The sequence below is a fragment of the Pan troglodytes genome, chromosome 8 (assembly GCF_028858775.2).
Source record: "Pan troglodytes isolate AG18354 chromosome 8, NHGRI_mPanTro3-v2.0_pri, whole genome shotgun sequence".
Classification (NCBI taxonomy): domain Eukaryota; kingdom Metazoa; phylum Chordata; class Mammalia; order Primates; family Hominidae; genus Pan; species Pan troglodytes.
In genome coordinates this window covers 78,496,491-78,511,115 of record NC_072406.2, presented here as the reverse complement: position 1 = coordinate 78,511,115, position 14,625 = coordinate 78,496,491, and the positions used below count along the sequence as shown (strand labels likewise).

General features: G+C 33.5%; 1 protein-coding gene across 6 annotated transcripts in view; it reads left to right on the top strand.

Annotated features, from left to right (window-relative positions):
- Positions 1 to 14,625, top strand: part of CTNNA3 (catenin alpha 3) — a 1,849,205-nt gene that overhangs the window by 1,466,874 nt on the left and 367,706 nt on the right. For all 6 annotated transcript variants that reach the window (XM_054660126.2, XM_054660128.2, XM_009458543.5 and 3 more), the window contains one exon: positions 11,854 to 12,005. In XM_054660126.2, the coding sequence (XP_054516101.1) occupies positions 11,854 to 12,005 (152 nt within the window). The remainder of the gene's footprint in view (positions 1 to 11,853; positions 12,006 to 14,625) is intronic.

Below are 14,625 nucleotides of genomic sequence, written 5' to 3'. Positions count from 1 at the left end.
GTGATTGATTGATTGAACATGGAGAGTGGGAGATACATGAGGAGAGAGAAGAGTAAATTTGGTGGGAGAAACTGATGATACCAAACATATGTGTTTACACATAAATGATATATATGTGTATGTATATATATATATGTGTGTGTGTGTGTGTGTGTATCTGTATATGCCTGTTTTATATACCAAATTTGGTGTCTGTATACATGTGTGTATGTGTATATATATCTGTATGTGTTCCACATCAAATGATATATTGAGATATATTATAATATATTGATATATACAATATGAGATATATTATAATACATATATGTATATGTACACAAATGTGTTTGGTATACACACAGAAACACACACATATATAGACACACATATATATGCATACACATATATATAATTTATGTGTTCACACATATAATTTGGTGTGTATATATATGCCAAATACACACACATACACATACATATATACAGACAGATATATATTAATATATAAATACACATATATATAATTTATGCACACATATCTTCTAAGTATCTTCCCTTTGTGGAACATCAAATAGGGTGACAAACAATAACAACTATTACAATAAAATTCCTTCTTTAATACAATATGGGAAGAGCACAGAGAATACTAACCTACTCTAACTGACCGAGAACTGCATCACCTTCCCTCTTCTCAGATGTAACTAGACGTTTGAACAAATTCATGGTTCTTTTAGCAACAATGTTGGTAGTGAGTATTCGGGGAGCCAACCAATTGTATCTGCTAAAAGTGATTCTCAAAGTTGATCCCTGGACTAGCAGTATCCACATCAGTTGAAAACTTGTTAAAATTTAGATTCTTCTGCAGCACTTTAGACCTATTGAACCAGGAACTCCATGGGTGGGGCCTTAATGGGCCTTTCTGGTGATTCTGATGCATGGTAAAGTTTGAAAACTACTGTGTTATAATAAAGTTTACTGAGCAATGAATTTACTGTTTGCACAGGACTACAGCCTTGTAAAACTTCAGAGAAAACACAATGCATATAAAATGCAATGAGAAAATGCAATCAGGGAAGAGACCCCCAATCAGGAAGTTTGATGTCAAGCCTCGACATACCACACATTACTGCTTTCACACGTGTAAATCACTAGCAAAATAACTGGTACTTAGTAAGTGATCAGATGTTTGTCTTCTCTTATCTCCAAACGATCAGATATTATGGTGGACACTGTCATATAGGTTATCATATTTTGTAATCCTGATCTGAGGCTTTCTGTCTCAGGAATAAAATGCAGCTGATACAAGTCACTTTCATTTTCACAAGACAATATCAATTTACATCATCAGCATTTTTGTTTCTAAAACAAGTGTTGGAAGTTCTTTTGCCTGATAAACCTGAATGACCATCCTACAAGAAGTAACTCACTGTTGACATCAATTTCGAATAATTTGTGACTCACTTCTGTCAAAAGCCATGTTGAGATCATTTATTCATTTATGCATTGACTTTCTCTCTAGAATTCAAATCAAGACCTATTTCTGTATGTTATATCAGGTAGGTGCAAATCAAAACTCTAGTACTTTAACTCTCTGCAGACGATAATCTGATATTGTAAAAAATAAATAGTCTTATGAAGAATGCTTTTGCATTTTCTTAACATCATTTGTAAAGACTATTGTTCATTTTATTATTTAATAACCAATAACATAAATAAATACATGATACATTTATTCCTCTTAGTATACAGCATTGAGAAGGAAAAGTCTTTTCAAGTATATCCTGATGAAAATAGAAATTATCATTTTCATTTGAAAATTTCAAAGTGCTTAGGTTCCTTTTAGTAGGTAATATGAACCATATAACCCATTGCTTCATTTTTGCCTTGACCTCAAACAATCAATTTTATACTTAATTGCTGTACCTTAACTCTAGGATTTTTAATGTAATTATATGTCTGCTCCCTAACTTTGATTATGTGGCTCCTGTTGGCCTTGTTTTAAAGCTTATTGCACACTTGACTCTTTTTTAAAAGCTGCTTTTAATTCACTTTTGGGGGAGATGTAGGAGAGTTATAAAAGTAAATCTCTACTTCTCTTTATTCACACATCGTATTATCTATGCATCTATCCACCCAACTTCTCCTACAACTATCCTTCTTTCCTTTTATCCACCCACCTAGCCATCCAGTCATCTACCCACCCTCTCATTCTTCCATTTATTCTTTTCAAATGAATTTCTGCTTGTAACCAGATATAGCCAGAGAAAGTAAATACAATGCATGTATGATTGTGAAGAAACTTATGGAATCAGAGAGTAACTGTGCTAGAGGAGAAGAACTAAACCAACTTTTTCATTTTATAGAAGGGAACTTTAGCTCATTTTGTTTTCTGACGTTTCATAATCATAGTTTACATAGATTCAGAAAGTTTTTGGATTTCTATAACTACTTTAAACATGCTTAGCATGGTTATAAAACTTCATTTTCTTGTATAGACTTGTTTAAAACAGTGTCTGTAAACCAACATGTAGAAATTCAGCTTTAAAAAGAAAAAGAAATTAGGAGGTAAATATTTATGATAGAAGTTACTTCGGTTGCCTTAAATAGTAAGCTCCCCTACTGCATTTAAAACAGGAGTTTTCTTCATTCATTCAACAAATATTATTAAAAGTAATAATTCATTTCACCAAACTCTCACAGTCAAAAAGTTTACAATCAATTTCTATTCAGATTTCTAGAAAAGTATGTTACATGAGTTAAACATGCTTATATGTTTAAGCCGTATTAATTTGGGCTCCCCGAAGTTAATATATTGGGTGTAATAGTAGGAGGACTCAAAATAAATGAATATCAAATACAGGAAAAATAAATTTATTCTTTAAAAATCTTTCTTGTTTGTTTTATTTTGAGATGGAGTCTTTCTCTTTTCACCCAGGCTGGAGTGCAATGGCATGATGTCGACTCACTGCAACCTCTGCCTCCTGGGTTCAAGTGATTCTCCTGCCTCAGCCTCCCAAGTAGCTGGAATTACAGGTGCCAGCCACCATGCCCAGCTAATTTTTGTATTTTTAGTAGAGACAGAGTTTCACCATGTTGGCCAGGCTAGCCTCAAACTCCAGACCTCAGGTGATCTGCCCTCCTCAGTCTCCCAAAGTGCTGGAATTACAGGCATGAGCCACCACGCCTGGCCTTTTCTTTAAAAATCTTAACCTTGTACCCCTTGCATATAGGAAGCTCTTATGCTTCCATGGGAAATACAGCTAATGCAGGGAAAATAAAATCACAACTATCAATGAGATTGAATCCATAATCTTTTACTGTAGTATTACAACTCCTTAAAATTAATTAACAGTTTTGTTAGAATGAAAGTAACAAATTGGAACTGAAATTCCAGACACTGTTAACATATATTGCAATTAGTACAATTTCATCAGCTGTAGAATCCCATAAACTTCAAGGGATTAACACAATTAATATGGCAAAGAGATAATCTATAATTTCTCAAACTACAAGGAAAACTATGTTTTTTGTTGTTAAGTAGTCATCTATATTTATACCAAGGAAGATACATGTTGACCAATAAAGCTAAGAATTGTATCATTAGATAGGAGCTAAAATACAATTTTGCAATAGCCCAGGGCATTTTGAGGTGCCAGAGATGGTTTCTTTAGGGTTTTTTTAACTCACAGTAGTGAGATATACACAGAATCAAAGATGATACCGATATCACTCATCCAACATTAAACTGGTGCCCTGCAGAGGACGGGTGCTTCACAAATAATTGATTTGCAAATATTTGAAATAGTGCTGTCCAATAGAACTTTTTGTGATGATAGAACTGAGCTATATCTACACTATCTAATATGGTAGCCATATGTGGTGGGCTAGAGTGACTAAGGAAATAAATGTTTAATTGTATTCATTTATAGTATTTTAATATAAGGTTAAATAGCAGCGTATATCTGGTGGCCACTGTATTAAACAACACAGCTTTAGAAAATAGTGAAGTATGAGCAACTCAGTGGTGCACACGTTAAAAATTTTAAACACATTCATTCATTCGTTTATTGCTATTTGCATTTGGTTTTAGGTTTCCTCTCCCCAACTCCCTACCCTTGTTGATTGAATTTTATTTTTTTATTGTAGAATCTTAAAAAGTTTACAGAAGTCAAAAATGTACAAAAACTACTCTGAGACAAATCTATCTTCTCATATCCCTTCTACCTTACTCTTAAGATTCCTTGTATATAACAAGTCTTCTTATTCCTTTGTTTATCCTTAATGTGAATCTTTTTTAAAAATGTGTGTGAAGATAGGCAAATTAAGATGTGTTTTCTTATTTCTCCTTCATTCTTGCACAAAAATAATATACATATATATCTGTATATACAATTTATGTTTATATCTGCATATAAAATTATGAGTTCAAGCCAACATCTTCAGTTCAGTCCAGTCCCATGGGGTTCATCTTTGTCTTACCACAGCAGTTTGTCATTCCTTAGAAGTACCTCCCTGTTTACATAGTGAGAACCCTGGCTCTCAAATATATCACATGTTTACATATTGTCTCAATACTCTCTGGGTATTCCTTATACTGCTTTTCCAACTCCACTATTTCCTCAGCCCCACGTTTTGATCTTTTGGATTCACCTCTTGTTTTAAGAGTATGTGTGCCAAGTGTCTTCCTGACAGTTAATAGAAATTAAATATTCTGTGTACTTGAATGTCTGAAATAATGCCATCATTCACTTAACTGATGGATTGGTTGGATATTGAATTTCAAGTTTAAAATAAATTTTTCTTAGAATTAAGGCATTATTTTATGTTTTTTCCTTTGGTATCTAGCCTTTCTCATGAAAAGTCTAATGCCAATCTGATTTTAATATTTTGCTGATAATCTTTTCTCTCTTAAAGATGTAGCTCTTCTCTTTATCCTAAGTGTCCTGCAATGTTTTGTGGGTATGTCTCAGGGTGGTTATTCTTACATCCAAGCAATAGAACATAGTGGCTATGGGCACAGGCTCTGAGTCTGAGTGCGTAATTTTGAATTCTTACTCTACTACCTACTACTTTCCTGAGGAAACTAAGTGACCTGACAGAGTTTATACTTTGAGAGCTTTCTGTCAGGATTTTAGAAGTGGCTGAGTACAAGAAAACACATACAGTAAAGTAAGAGACATAGGAGCTTTACAAAAAAGTAGGGCAAAGGCAAGGGGCTCTCATTCTGTTACCCAGGCTGAACTGCAGTGGTGTGATCATAGCTCAATGAAGCCTTGAACTCCTTGGCTCAAGTGATCCTCTTGCTTCAGCCTTCCAAGTAGTAGAAACTACAGGCACATGCCACCATGCCTGGCTAAGACACAGGTGCTTTCATAAACGTATGTTTCAGGCATTAGTGTGTCCAAGAGACAGGATTTCCTAATATACTTGGAGGCAAGTGTGGGGGTGCTGATTGAGGGAAGTTTCGCAGAGAAACTTACGTTTAAACTGAATCTGATTTTAAATTACATGAAGGTATTAAGTTATCATATGTACCCCCAAATATGTACATCTATTATGTATCAATAAAAAATAAATTTATAAAAGTAAATAAATAAACAATAATCTGAATCTGAAGAATGGGCAGAAAGATACCAGATAGACAAGGTTGGAAAAATGGTTCTACTCTGACACATAATTATAGACAACTGTGCAAAGAGAGTTGAAGTTTGTAGAGGTAAGATCAATTCTATTTATTTTCAGCCAAGGAATCCCCAGCAATATGTGAAGGACCACCTTCATTCAACACCACTGGTCAAAGGAAGATACATTTCTCCTACTAGATGTGATCCCACCCTATAAACCTCTGTACCTTTTAAACCTCTGCACCTTTTTACTCTAGACTTCTGTCCCTGTTCCTGTAGTTCAGGATACCCTCTGAGTACTGAGCAGCATTTTGCTAACACTACAGACCTTGGAGCCCTTTTGCCTCTCTATTTTTCTTTAACTTTTTCCCTGTTGTATGTTTTTCTGAATGGTAGAAAGTGAAGAAATTAAGATTTGATCTTGAGCAATAGGATGGTGAGTGATTCTAAAAAAGGAAGATTTAACAGTCTAAACTCAAGATGCAGGAGTAGATTTTTTAAAAAATCAAAGTAATCCCTAGTCTTAACTAGCAGAAACCAGATCCCTGGCAGAGATATTAAAAGGGAACAAGAGAATATACTCTGCAGAAAGCTAAAAAGTAAAAGATGGTATGTGCCAAATATTAGGGAAGATACAGAGCAACTAGAATATTTAGGCATTGTTGATAGGGGTAAAAATTTTTCCAACCACTTAGGATATTGTTGATGTTTACTAATGTGAAATATATGGATATACTATGGCCCAGCAAGTCTATTGATATGTATATTCCCTAAAAATGTACACATATATTCACCAAAAAACATCTACTAGGATATTCATAGCACCATGTATATTATAGTCCCGAACTAAAAATTATGCAAATGCCCATCACCCATAGACTGGATAAATACATTTTAGTATAATGACATGCTATACAGCAATGAGAATGAATAATTCTATATACAACTTACATAGACAAAAATTTAATGTTTAGTGAAACTTGATACAAAAAAGTATATGCAGTATGATTCTATTTGCATGAACCAAAACAGTTGCACGAACTTCTTATTCATATGCTTAATGCCACTTTCTACTATTAATTCTCTCCCAGTTAATTAACATAACATAAATAAAAATAGTACTGATAATTTAAACATTTGAGAATTCTTACTGAGAAATGCAAAGAAAACCAAGCAATTTAAAAAAATAAAATTTATTAACAATTTAAAATAAATAAAATTTATAAAGTAGTACATAAAAGAACAAAGGTCATCATAGAACATTATTTGGTTCAGGTCCAACTTTGAATATTTAAGTAGTCACATTTATGTAAATGATTACTGTGATGTAAACAAATTAGAAAATGATGCGAGGAAAAGCATGAAAGAGCTTAATCTTCATCATATTAAAAATTCATTGGATACACTTTTAATATACTTAAATCAGAAATATTATTTATTAATATTAACTCATTATGTAGACATATGAAGATTTTTTAAATTAAGCTACGGGGAAAGAAGATGAGTTTCTAAGTCACTGGAGAGACTCAAAGGTGGACACTCAGGCTAATTAAATGATTAGCGTTTCATATGGAGAAAACCTACTCTGCCAGAGGGGGAAAACATAATGTATCAGCTTCATGAAGCTATATCTAAGTCTTTTCCCTGTAGTATTTTATTTTTTACTTTTTGAAGATATTCCAGATATTCTTGAAAGACAGAGTAGAGTATAACACATAGGTCAAAAGTGCTGCTCTTGTTAACCATGTGATGTGTGATAAAGGATCAGAGTAGGTCAGTACTTTGGGACATATCATTTGAAAAATGGTGAAATCCTTACTAGTCATTGAGTTGCATGATATATGATCTATGAGGTACCAAACGTATTCTTGATACATAATATTGGCTCCCTAAATATTAAATATATATGAACCACACAATAATTAGCATTTATTGAATAAATGAAAAAAAGAAGAATATAAAGTGGTATTTGTAGAAGTCATTTATATGCTTAATGCCACTTTCTACTATTATTAATTCTCTCCCAGTTACTTAACATAACCTAAAGAAATGATGACTTAGCATTATGTGAGCTTTCAAAGGCAAATTTCTTTACCACCAGTAATTTTCAAAGATAATGGTATAATTAGAAATATTTTAATCTGGGTTTTATTAATGGTAGAAAACAATTTGGTGATATCATTTTTAGATCATTATTGTAATGAGTCTGAATTCTTTTCTGACCTATTTAATTCCATAATAATGTATCCTCACCTACTTTCAAATGCACATAATAAATTTATCAAGGATTAAGAAGGGATAAAATATTTTTGGGCTACTACCAGAGAGAAGCTCAAGGCCTAGGAGAACTTGGCTGTGTAGGTCTGTTAACTGCATTGTCAGAAAATTATCATGAATTCCCCCAGGAGAGCAGCAATTCAGAAGCCCCATGGACTTTACTTATCAAAAGAAAGCAGTGCAGATTTAGGGTTCAGAGAGCAGGCTCTATATTCTCAATTACCAGCCCATCTCTTATTAACTGTGTGACCTCAGTTTCCTCATAGGTAAATCAGGATAGTAATAGTTCCTGCCTTACAGGGCTTCTGTGAGGATTATGAGACATGCATCTAAAATGCTTAGCACAGTGCCAAGATGAGTGAGAATGGTAGCTATTATTCTGTCTATTCTGAATAAAGTAGGCAGAGAAAGTATAGACTGCAAAAGAGTTCAGAACTGGTTCTGAATTTGGCTGTGTAAAATAGACAAGATACTTTGATGTCGCTGGGTATTGACCAAAAGGCTGCCTTTGTTTGATAAATCTACACTCCAAAGTTCAGAACAGCTTATCCTACCTGGCATTTCAATTGATTAGAATGGATGTGTTTAAGGTATCCCTCTCTTTGATCAATAATTCTATAGCATGATTGTATATTAATGTCTAAACCTCATTTTCTGAAAACCTAGGTAGATTATGGAGTAAAGACAGGTTTGTCAATTTGCTATTCTTTCTAAATTACCATAAACTGATTACTTATTTATACTCATTTTGTATTTTCTTGAAAGCATTAAAAAAATTTACTCCTAGTTTGATCCAAGCAACCATATGTCCATAGTGTAAGTAAAGTACACCCACAGCTGATGTTTAAGCTAATGAAATGAGAAATGAATTACATATCAGCTTTGAATAGTTCATTTATGTTGTTAGAGTGAGAAAGTAGTAGTTTCCATCTGTACTTCAGAAATTAAACATTTGCTTCTGAAAGATTTTATTTTAATTGGAGCTAATATTAATTTATTAGTAAAAGGCCCTTAGAGGAGTTAAAATGAAATCATTTTGCACTAATGAAAAGGCTGTGTTGTATTTTTTTGTAAGATTCCTTAAATCTTTCTCACAATTACTTCACAGGGCAGTGAAAAACAGATCTTTACATGACTTTAAATTTTTCTTTTTTTGCCAAAATCTACATAGGAAGATGGTGGGAACTGTATCAATAATAGCAGATTGAAAGTATTAATAGACATAATTAAATTATTACTGTATTGCACACTTGTTTGGTATATGAGAAAAAGCATTTTTTATTGGGGATGACTATGAATAAAGTTATGTAACCGACAGGTCCCTGCAGGTTTTGAGGACATATCTCTTTTTACTTAACTATGTCCTTGGAGTGAATAGAGCATATCACAGAGGCTAGAAGCCATTTTGTCCTGTTCTTTAGAGTAGTAGTTTTGACGGTTGGTTTGCTGTCTACTCCAGAACCTGAAGGAAATGTGAAATAACTGGACACATTTTCTTAGATGTTCCCTCCTCTTTTTAACACTACAAAAGTAATGATTAACTCATTAAGCAGATTTGAATGTTCCTATAAGCCTGCATAAATATATTTTTGGACCTTTTCAGTTGTTAACAAAACCGAAATCACATTTAAATGCAAGCTGGACATGTTTCATTGTACCTACTCTTTGCTTGATTTTACATATTAATTAATTAATTCATTCATTCATTTAATCACTCAATTCATTCGATCATTTATTTACTGCATGCCAACCTATGCACTTAGGATATAAACAAAGAAAAGCTTCAAGGAACAATTGAAAACTTGTAAACACTGTATTAACATGATGTGTTCATAAAACAACTTATTGAGTGTCCATCATTTGAGAGATACTATAATACTTAATGCTAAGAGCAGGTGCCATTCATAAGATTGTACTTAAAACGAACCTGAGAATGAGCAGAATTTAGACATGGGAAGAACTATGCTGTGGACGGAAATAGTAGATGATGATGAATAGAGAGAGTGGGGCTAAAAATTCTCAATGGATTTGGGATATATTTACATAGTAGAGCAGATGGCACTTAGTAGGTATTTGGATGTAAGGAATAAAGACGTATAGGAGGTCAGATAAAACACCTGGGTTTTTTTCATGAATGACTCAGCACCAACATAGAATATAGTAAAGGAAAATTAGGTTTCCTGGGTAGAAAGAAATGTGTTTAGATTTAGATAGAATATGTTTGAGGTGTTATAAAAGATTCAGGCAGAATTTTGCCATTGTCAGTTGGATATACAGTTCTGAAATTAAGGAGAAAGGTCTAGATTAGAGATATACTTTGAGAGTCACATCCATGTATAAGAGAATTGTGGTTTGAGATTGTTTCTCCTAGGCAAAGTGGTATGAGTTTGCTCTCCCTCTTGCTTTATTATTCCATCGCTGAAAGGGAGACTGTGATTTGAGGGTTTCTCAGTGCAAAGTGGTATGACCCAATAGAAGTTTCTGTTATCCCAAAAGTTACCCTGATGATAGCCATATATCCACTCTTCAAAATGGTAATCACTAGTCACATGTATGTGTTAAGCAGTTGAAATGGGATGAGTATGACTAAGGAATTGAATTTAAAATTTGAGGCTAATTAATTTAATTTTTAATAGCCATATGCAGCTAGTAGCCACCTTTCATTAGACAGTGTGCCTAGAGAATAGACAGAGAATAGGAGCACAGTGGATAATGTCAGCAGGTATGGTGGCTCAGAAGTAGGATATAGGTGATACATTTTGGCAGCTAGAGGAAAGAAAGGACCAGATAAAATGAGTGCCCATGTATATCATCAAAATTTCCTCATATCAATAACATGGCAGGTAGAATTGCAAGAGATGGTATGCCATACATGCAGATACAACTTAAATGTAGAAAAATAACATTTATTGATATTTTTATACCAGTCAAAATATTTCTATCTTCCAGGTTTAGAATTATTTCTTCTAAAAATTAATCTTTTTACCCGATATCTTCATATGGGCAAGAGGCTTCCTCACTATGATATAGTAGATTAGTTTGAGTGTAGATTCTGCATTTTGGGACTCTGAGTTCACATCTCTAATTACACATTAACAGAATGAATCTGTGGAAGAGTCTTGATTTCTCTGTGTCCTAGTTGTTAAACTATTAATACTCAGTTAATACTGGGGTTATGTTAAGATTTAAATCACATTGAACACTTAGAAAAGTACCTTCAGCCTAGTGAAGAGATAATAACTGTTAATATCATTAACCTTAAAAGTAAAATTGAAGAAGTGTTTTTATTTGAAACTATTTTGAAGCCTTAATTTAAAAAGATAATCCATGGATTGGCTTACTGATAGAAGCATCCCTATAGTCAGTCAGTGTTTTGTTAAAGATAGTTTTCATATGAGAATGTCAATTCCTTTTCACTAATTTTTTTTATTATAGAGAAAACATCTTACTAAAAGGAAGTTTACAATATTATTATTATTTCTATAAGGCAGAATTACTACTTTTAATTAAATTTTCTTCTGTTTAGCAACTCAATTGCTTTCTTTCTTTAAATATCTTTGTGTTTACAATTCCAACTGTTTTACACACCAATTCCTTTTTGTAATTTCTTGTGGTTTATATTGAATAGGATGAGAAATGATTGTATGGTCCCAAGGTTTTGTAAAAACAAAAATGATATAAAGGAGAAAGATAATCTTTTAAAACATTTATATAAAAATGCCTTTCTCTCCAGAAGCCTGGGGTTTAGAAAAAAAAAAAAAAATGCCTTTAATTGTCTTTGATTCCTTTTACTTTTCAGAGATTCAAGATAATCCTGCTAAAGTTTGTGTATCTCTATATTTAAAAAATACAATTAAAGATCTATTAATCAAATATTTGTTTAAAACCAAATTCTACATTTCCTGGAAACTACTGTATAAATCCAAAAATACAAAGAGGACAATCTTCTCCTTATTCTTTATTTTAACAGTAATTCCTGAATTTGTAACACAAGTGAATGTTGCCTTGGAAGCCTTAAGCAAAAACTCATTGAATGTGTTGGATGATAATCAATTTGTGGACATCTCAAAGAAGATCTATGATACAATTCATGACATCAGATGTTCAGTCATGATGATTCGGGTAAGTTTGCTTTTCCTTCCATTGAATTATTGCAATGTTCTTCACCATCTGGAATGCCTGGGATGACTGCAAGAAATGCTTTATTTCTATGCTGTAATGTCAATGCTGAAATCTATTAAAACTTTAGAAGTTCATATGTATCCCCAAAGTCAGATCTACTGTCACAAACAACACTTTTACTTATGTATTTGGTTATAACTTACACAAATGAGTGCATTTTACTGCTGCGTATGCAGAAAAGATAGGATTTGTTGGGTGCAGGATTTGTTGAGGTGTCTCTTAGCATGATCAGAAGCCAAAGAAAAATACATAAAGTAATTTGCTTTTTTATTTTTGTTGAACAAAAAGGAAAGAATCTTTCTTATCACTGTAGTGGAATTGATAGGAAAACGTGGTATTTTATGGCCAAACCCTCTCATCCTAGATCATAAAATCACAGAGTGTTCTGCAAGAAATCTCACTTGGAGTTGCTGGCAACAACAAACACTTCAAGGGTCCCAGTCTGGGAGTTGTCTGTTTGGGGACATATATTCCACCTTCCCAGGCGTAAGAGCACCATTTGTTGCGGGCACACTGTATATACAGAAACCAGGATTGTTTTCCCTCAATTATTAATGTAAAATGTTCTTTTAAATGTTACCAAAAAATGCACATTCTTTGGAAAATGCATATGTAAAGATATGGAGATACCTTATCTTAAGTGGATTCACCTGAAGGCAGACTCTGAAGTAAGGATTTGTGTTATCAGTAGTCTATTTAAGAGAAAGTGAGACAAAGTGAGGCAGAGAGGGAAAGAAAACCAAGAAGGTGTAATTATGAGTCACTGCAGGCAACTGGGGCTTGGGGCTTGATCCTGCTGGTAAACTCTGGGTAGTACTGCAGAATGCACCTCAGCACTTCAGAATTATCTTACCTGACATGAACAAACTGGAGATTTAGCCACCTATTCATCCTGGGTGAAAAGCTACCCTCAGAGGTGTCACCTGAACCTCATGTTCAGGGCCAATCAAGCTTTTGTGGCCAAAGAAAGTAATTCTCAGGCAGGGTAGCAGGTGCTTGCTGTAGGAAGATTCAGTGGGACTGGTGAGTATAATTTTTAAGTATGAATAGAATTCAATTTTTAAGCCTCTGGACTTAACTGTTAGTAAGTCTGTAAGATGGAAATAGAAGTGCTGAGAATATATGAGTGGAGCATCAGTAGTATTAATATCTGATAGGCCTGAATGTCACTGGCTATACTGAGCAGTTCATAAGTCATTTGTGGACCTTGTAAAGAAAAGGGCCAATAAATATTACGGAGTCTGGCAGGGCAGCAGGATGCTGTGGAAGAGCTTGTAAGACAAAGTCTAAAGGTGTCAAGACAGAGAATCTAGTACACTGAGGCTTGGGAAAACCTGAAAGCAAACCAATTACCATATCGAAGAAAAACCTCAGGATAAATACTTGTGAGCAACCTACAAGTATTTCTAAGTGATTAGAAAATGTGGCCCTGTACCAATGACTATGTCTGGGCAGCAAGAAACTTTACCAATTTTCTTGTTGCAAAATTTTTATGCCTTACCTCTGTGGATTAGTGGACTAGTAATAACCCAAAGCTGGGAGGTAGATGAATCCATAAAAGAAACATTGAAAGTGTAAAGAAGGCACATGAACTTCAGGATATAGTCTTGCCAGAGTGAAACCTCTCCATTTTCACTATCCCTGAGTGGATATTTGAGACTATAAACCAGTGAGATAGCACAGGGGAACCAGGGTAGGGAATGCATTTTTTTTTTCTTACTAAAGCTATCTAGGGATGAAAAAAAAACATCTTATAGCTTCTCCCAGTTAGATGTTCCAGTATTTTTTAATTTCCTCATTATCAAGATAGCTTACTTATAGCAAATCAAATTATCTTGCCATTATTTTTACATATTCCTCATATACAGTGGTCCTCTGTAGGGCAGGAGAACAATTTATTGTAATTATTAATAGCCTTTGAGAGCAGTAATTTTCTCCCATAGTCATCTCTTTTTCAAGATAAATACTTCCATTTCTGTTAACTTTTTCTCATAAGAATAATTTAGTATTTTGTGTTCTTCACTAGTCTTTATTTAATTTTCAACAAACCTCTCAAATGAGACTATCAAAAATACATTCAAATTAGTGCCTGTCCAATGTCAAATAAAGTAGAAGACTTGTTCTTATGTTATTTCTACCGATATAGCCAACTGCTATTAGCCTATATTTTTTTCCATTTAAACATTATATTTATTGGATAGAGGTTGACTTCCTTTTCCTTTTTTTTATCTTGTATGCCTATGTATGCATCCTTTATTTTGATTTGTTCTGTTCTTGTTCTTAAGTCCTAATCCTATTAAACTGTATATGATTCTTCGTATGATTTATCAGATTGTTTTCTGGTTTGGTTGTTGAATTTATCAAGTTACTATCAGCTAGAAACATGAAATGTAGAGTCTTAGTTTCTTCAACTAAATAACTAATAAAAACATTAAATTATATATGCCCTTTATCTGACTGTAATCCCTGCTAGAGAGATTCAGTTATAGCATTAGTGTTAAGAACCTTTAGTATCTGATGTTCCATGCAACTGAGAACATGTCTCTAAGTATATGGTTTG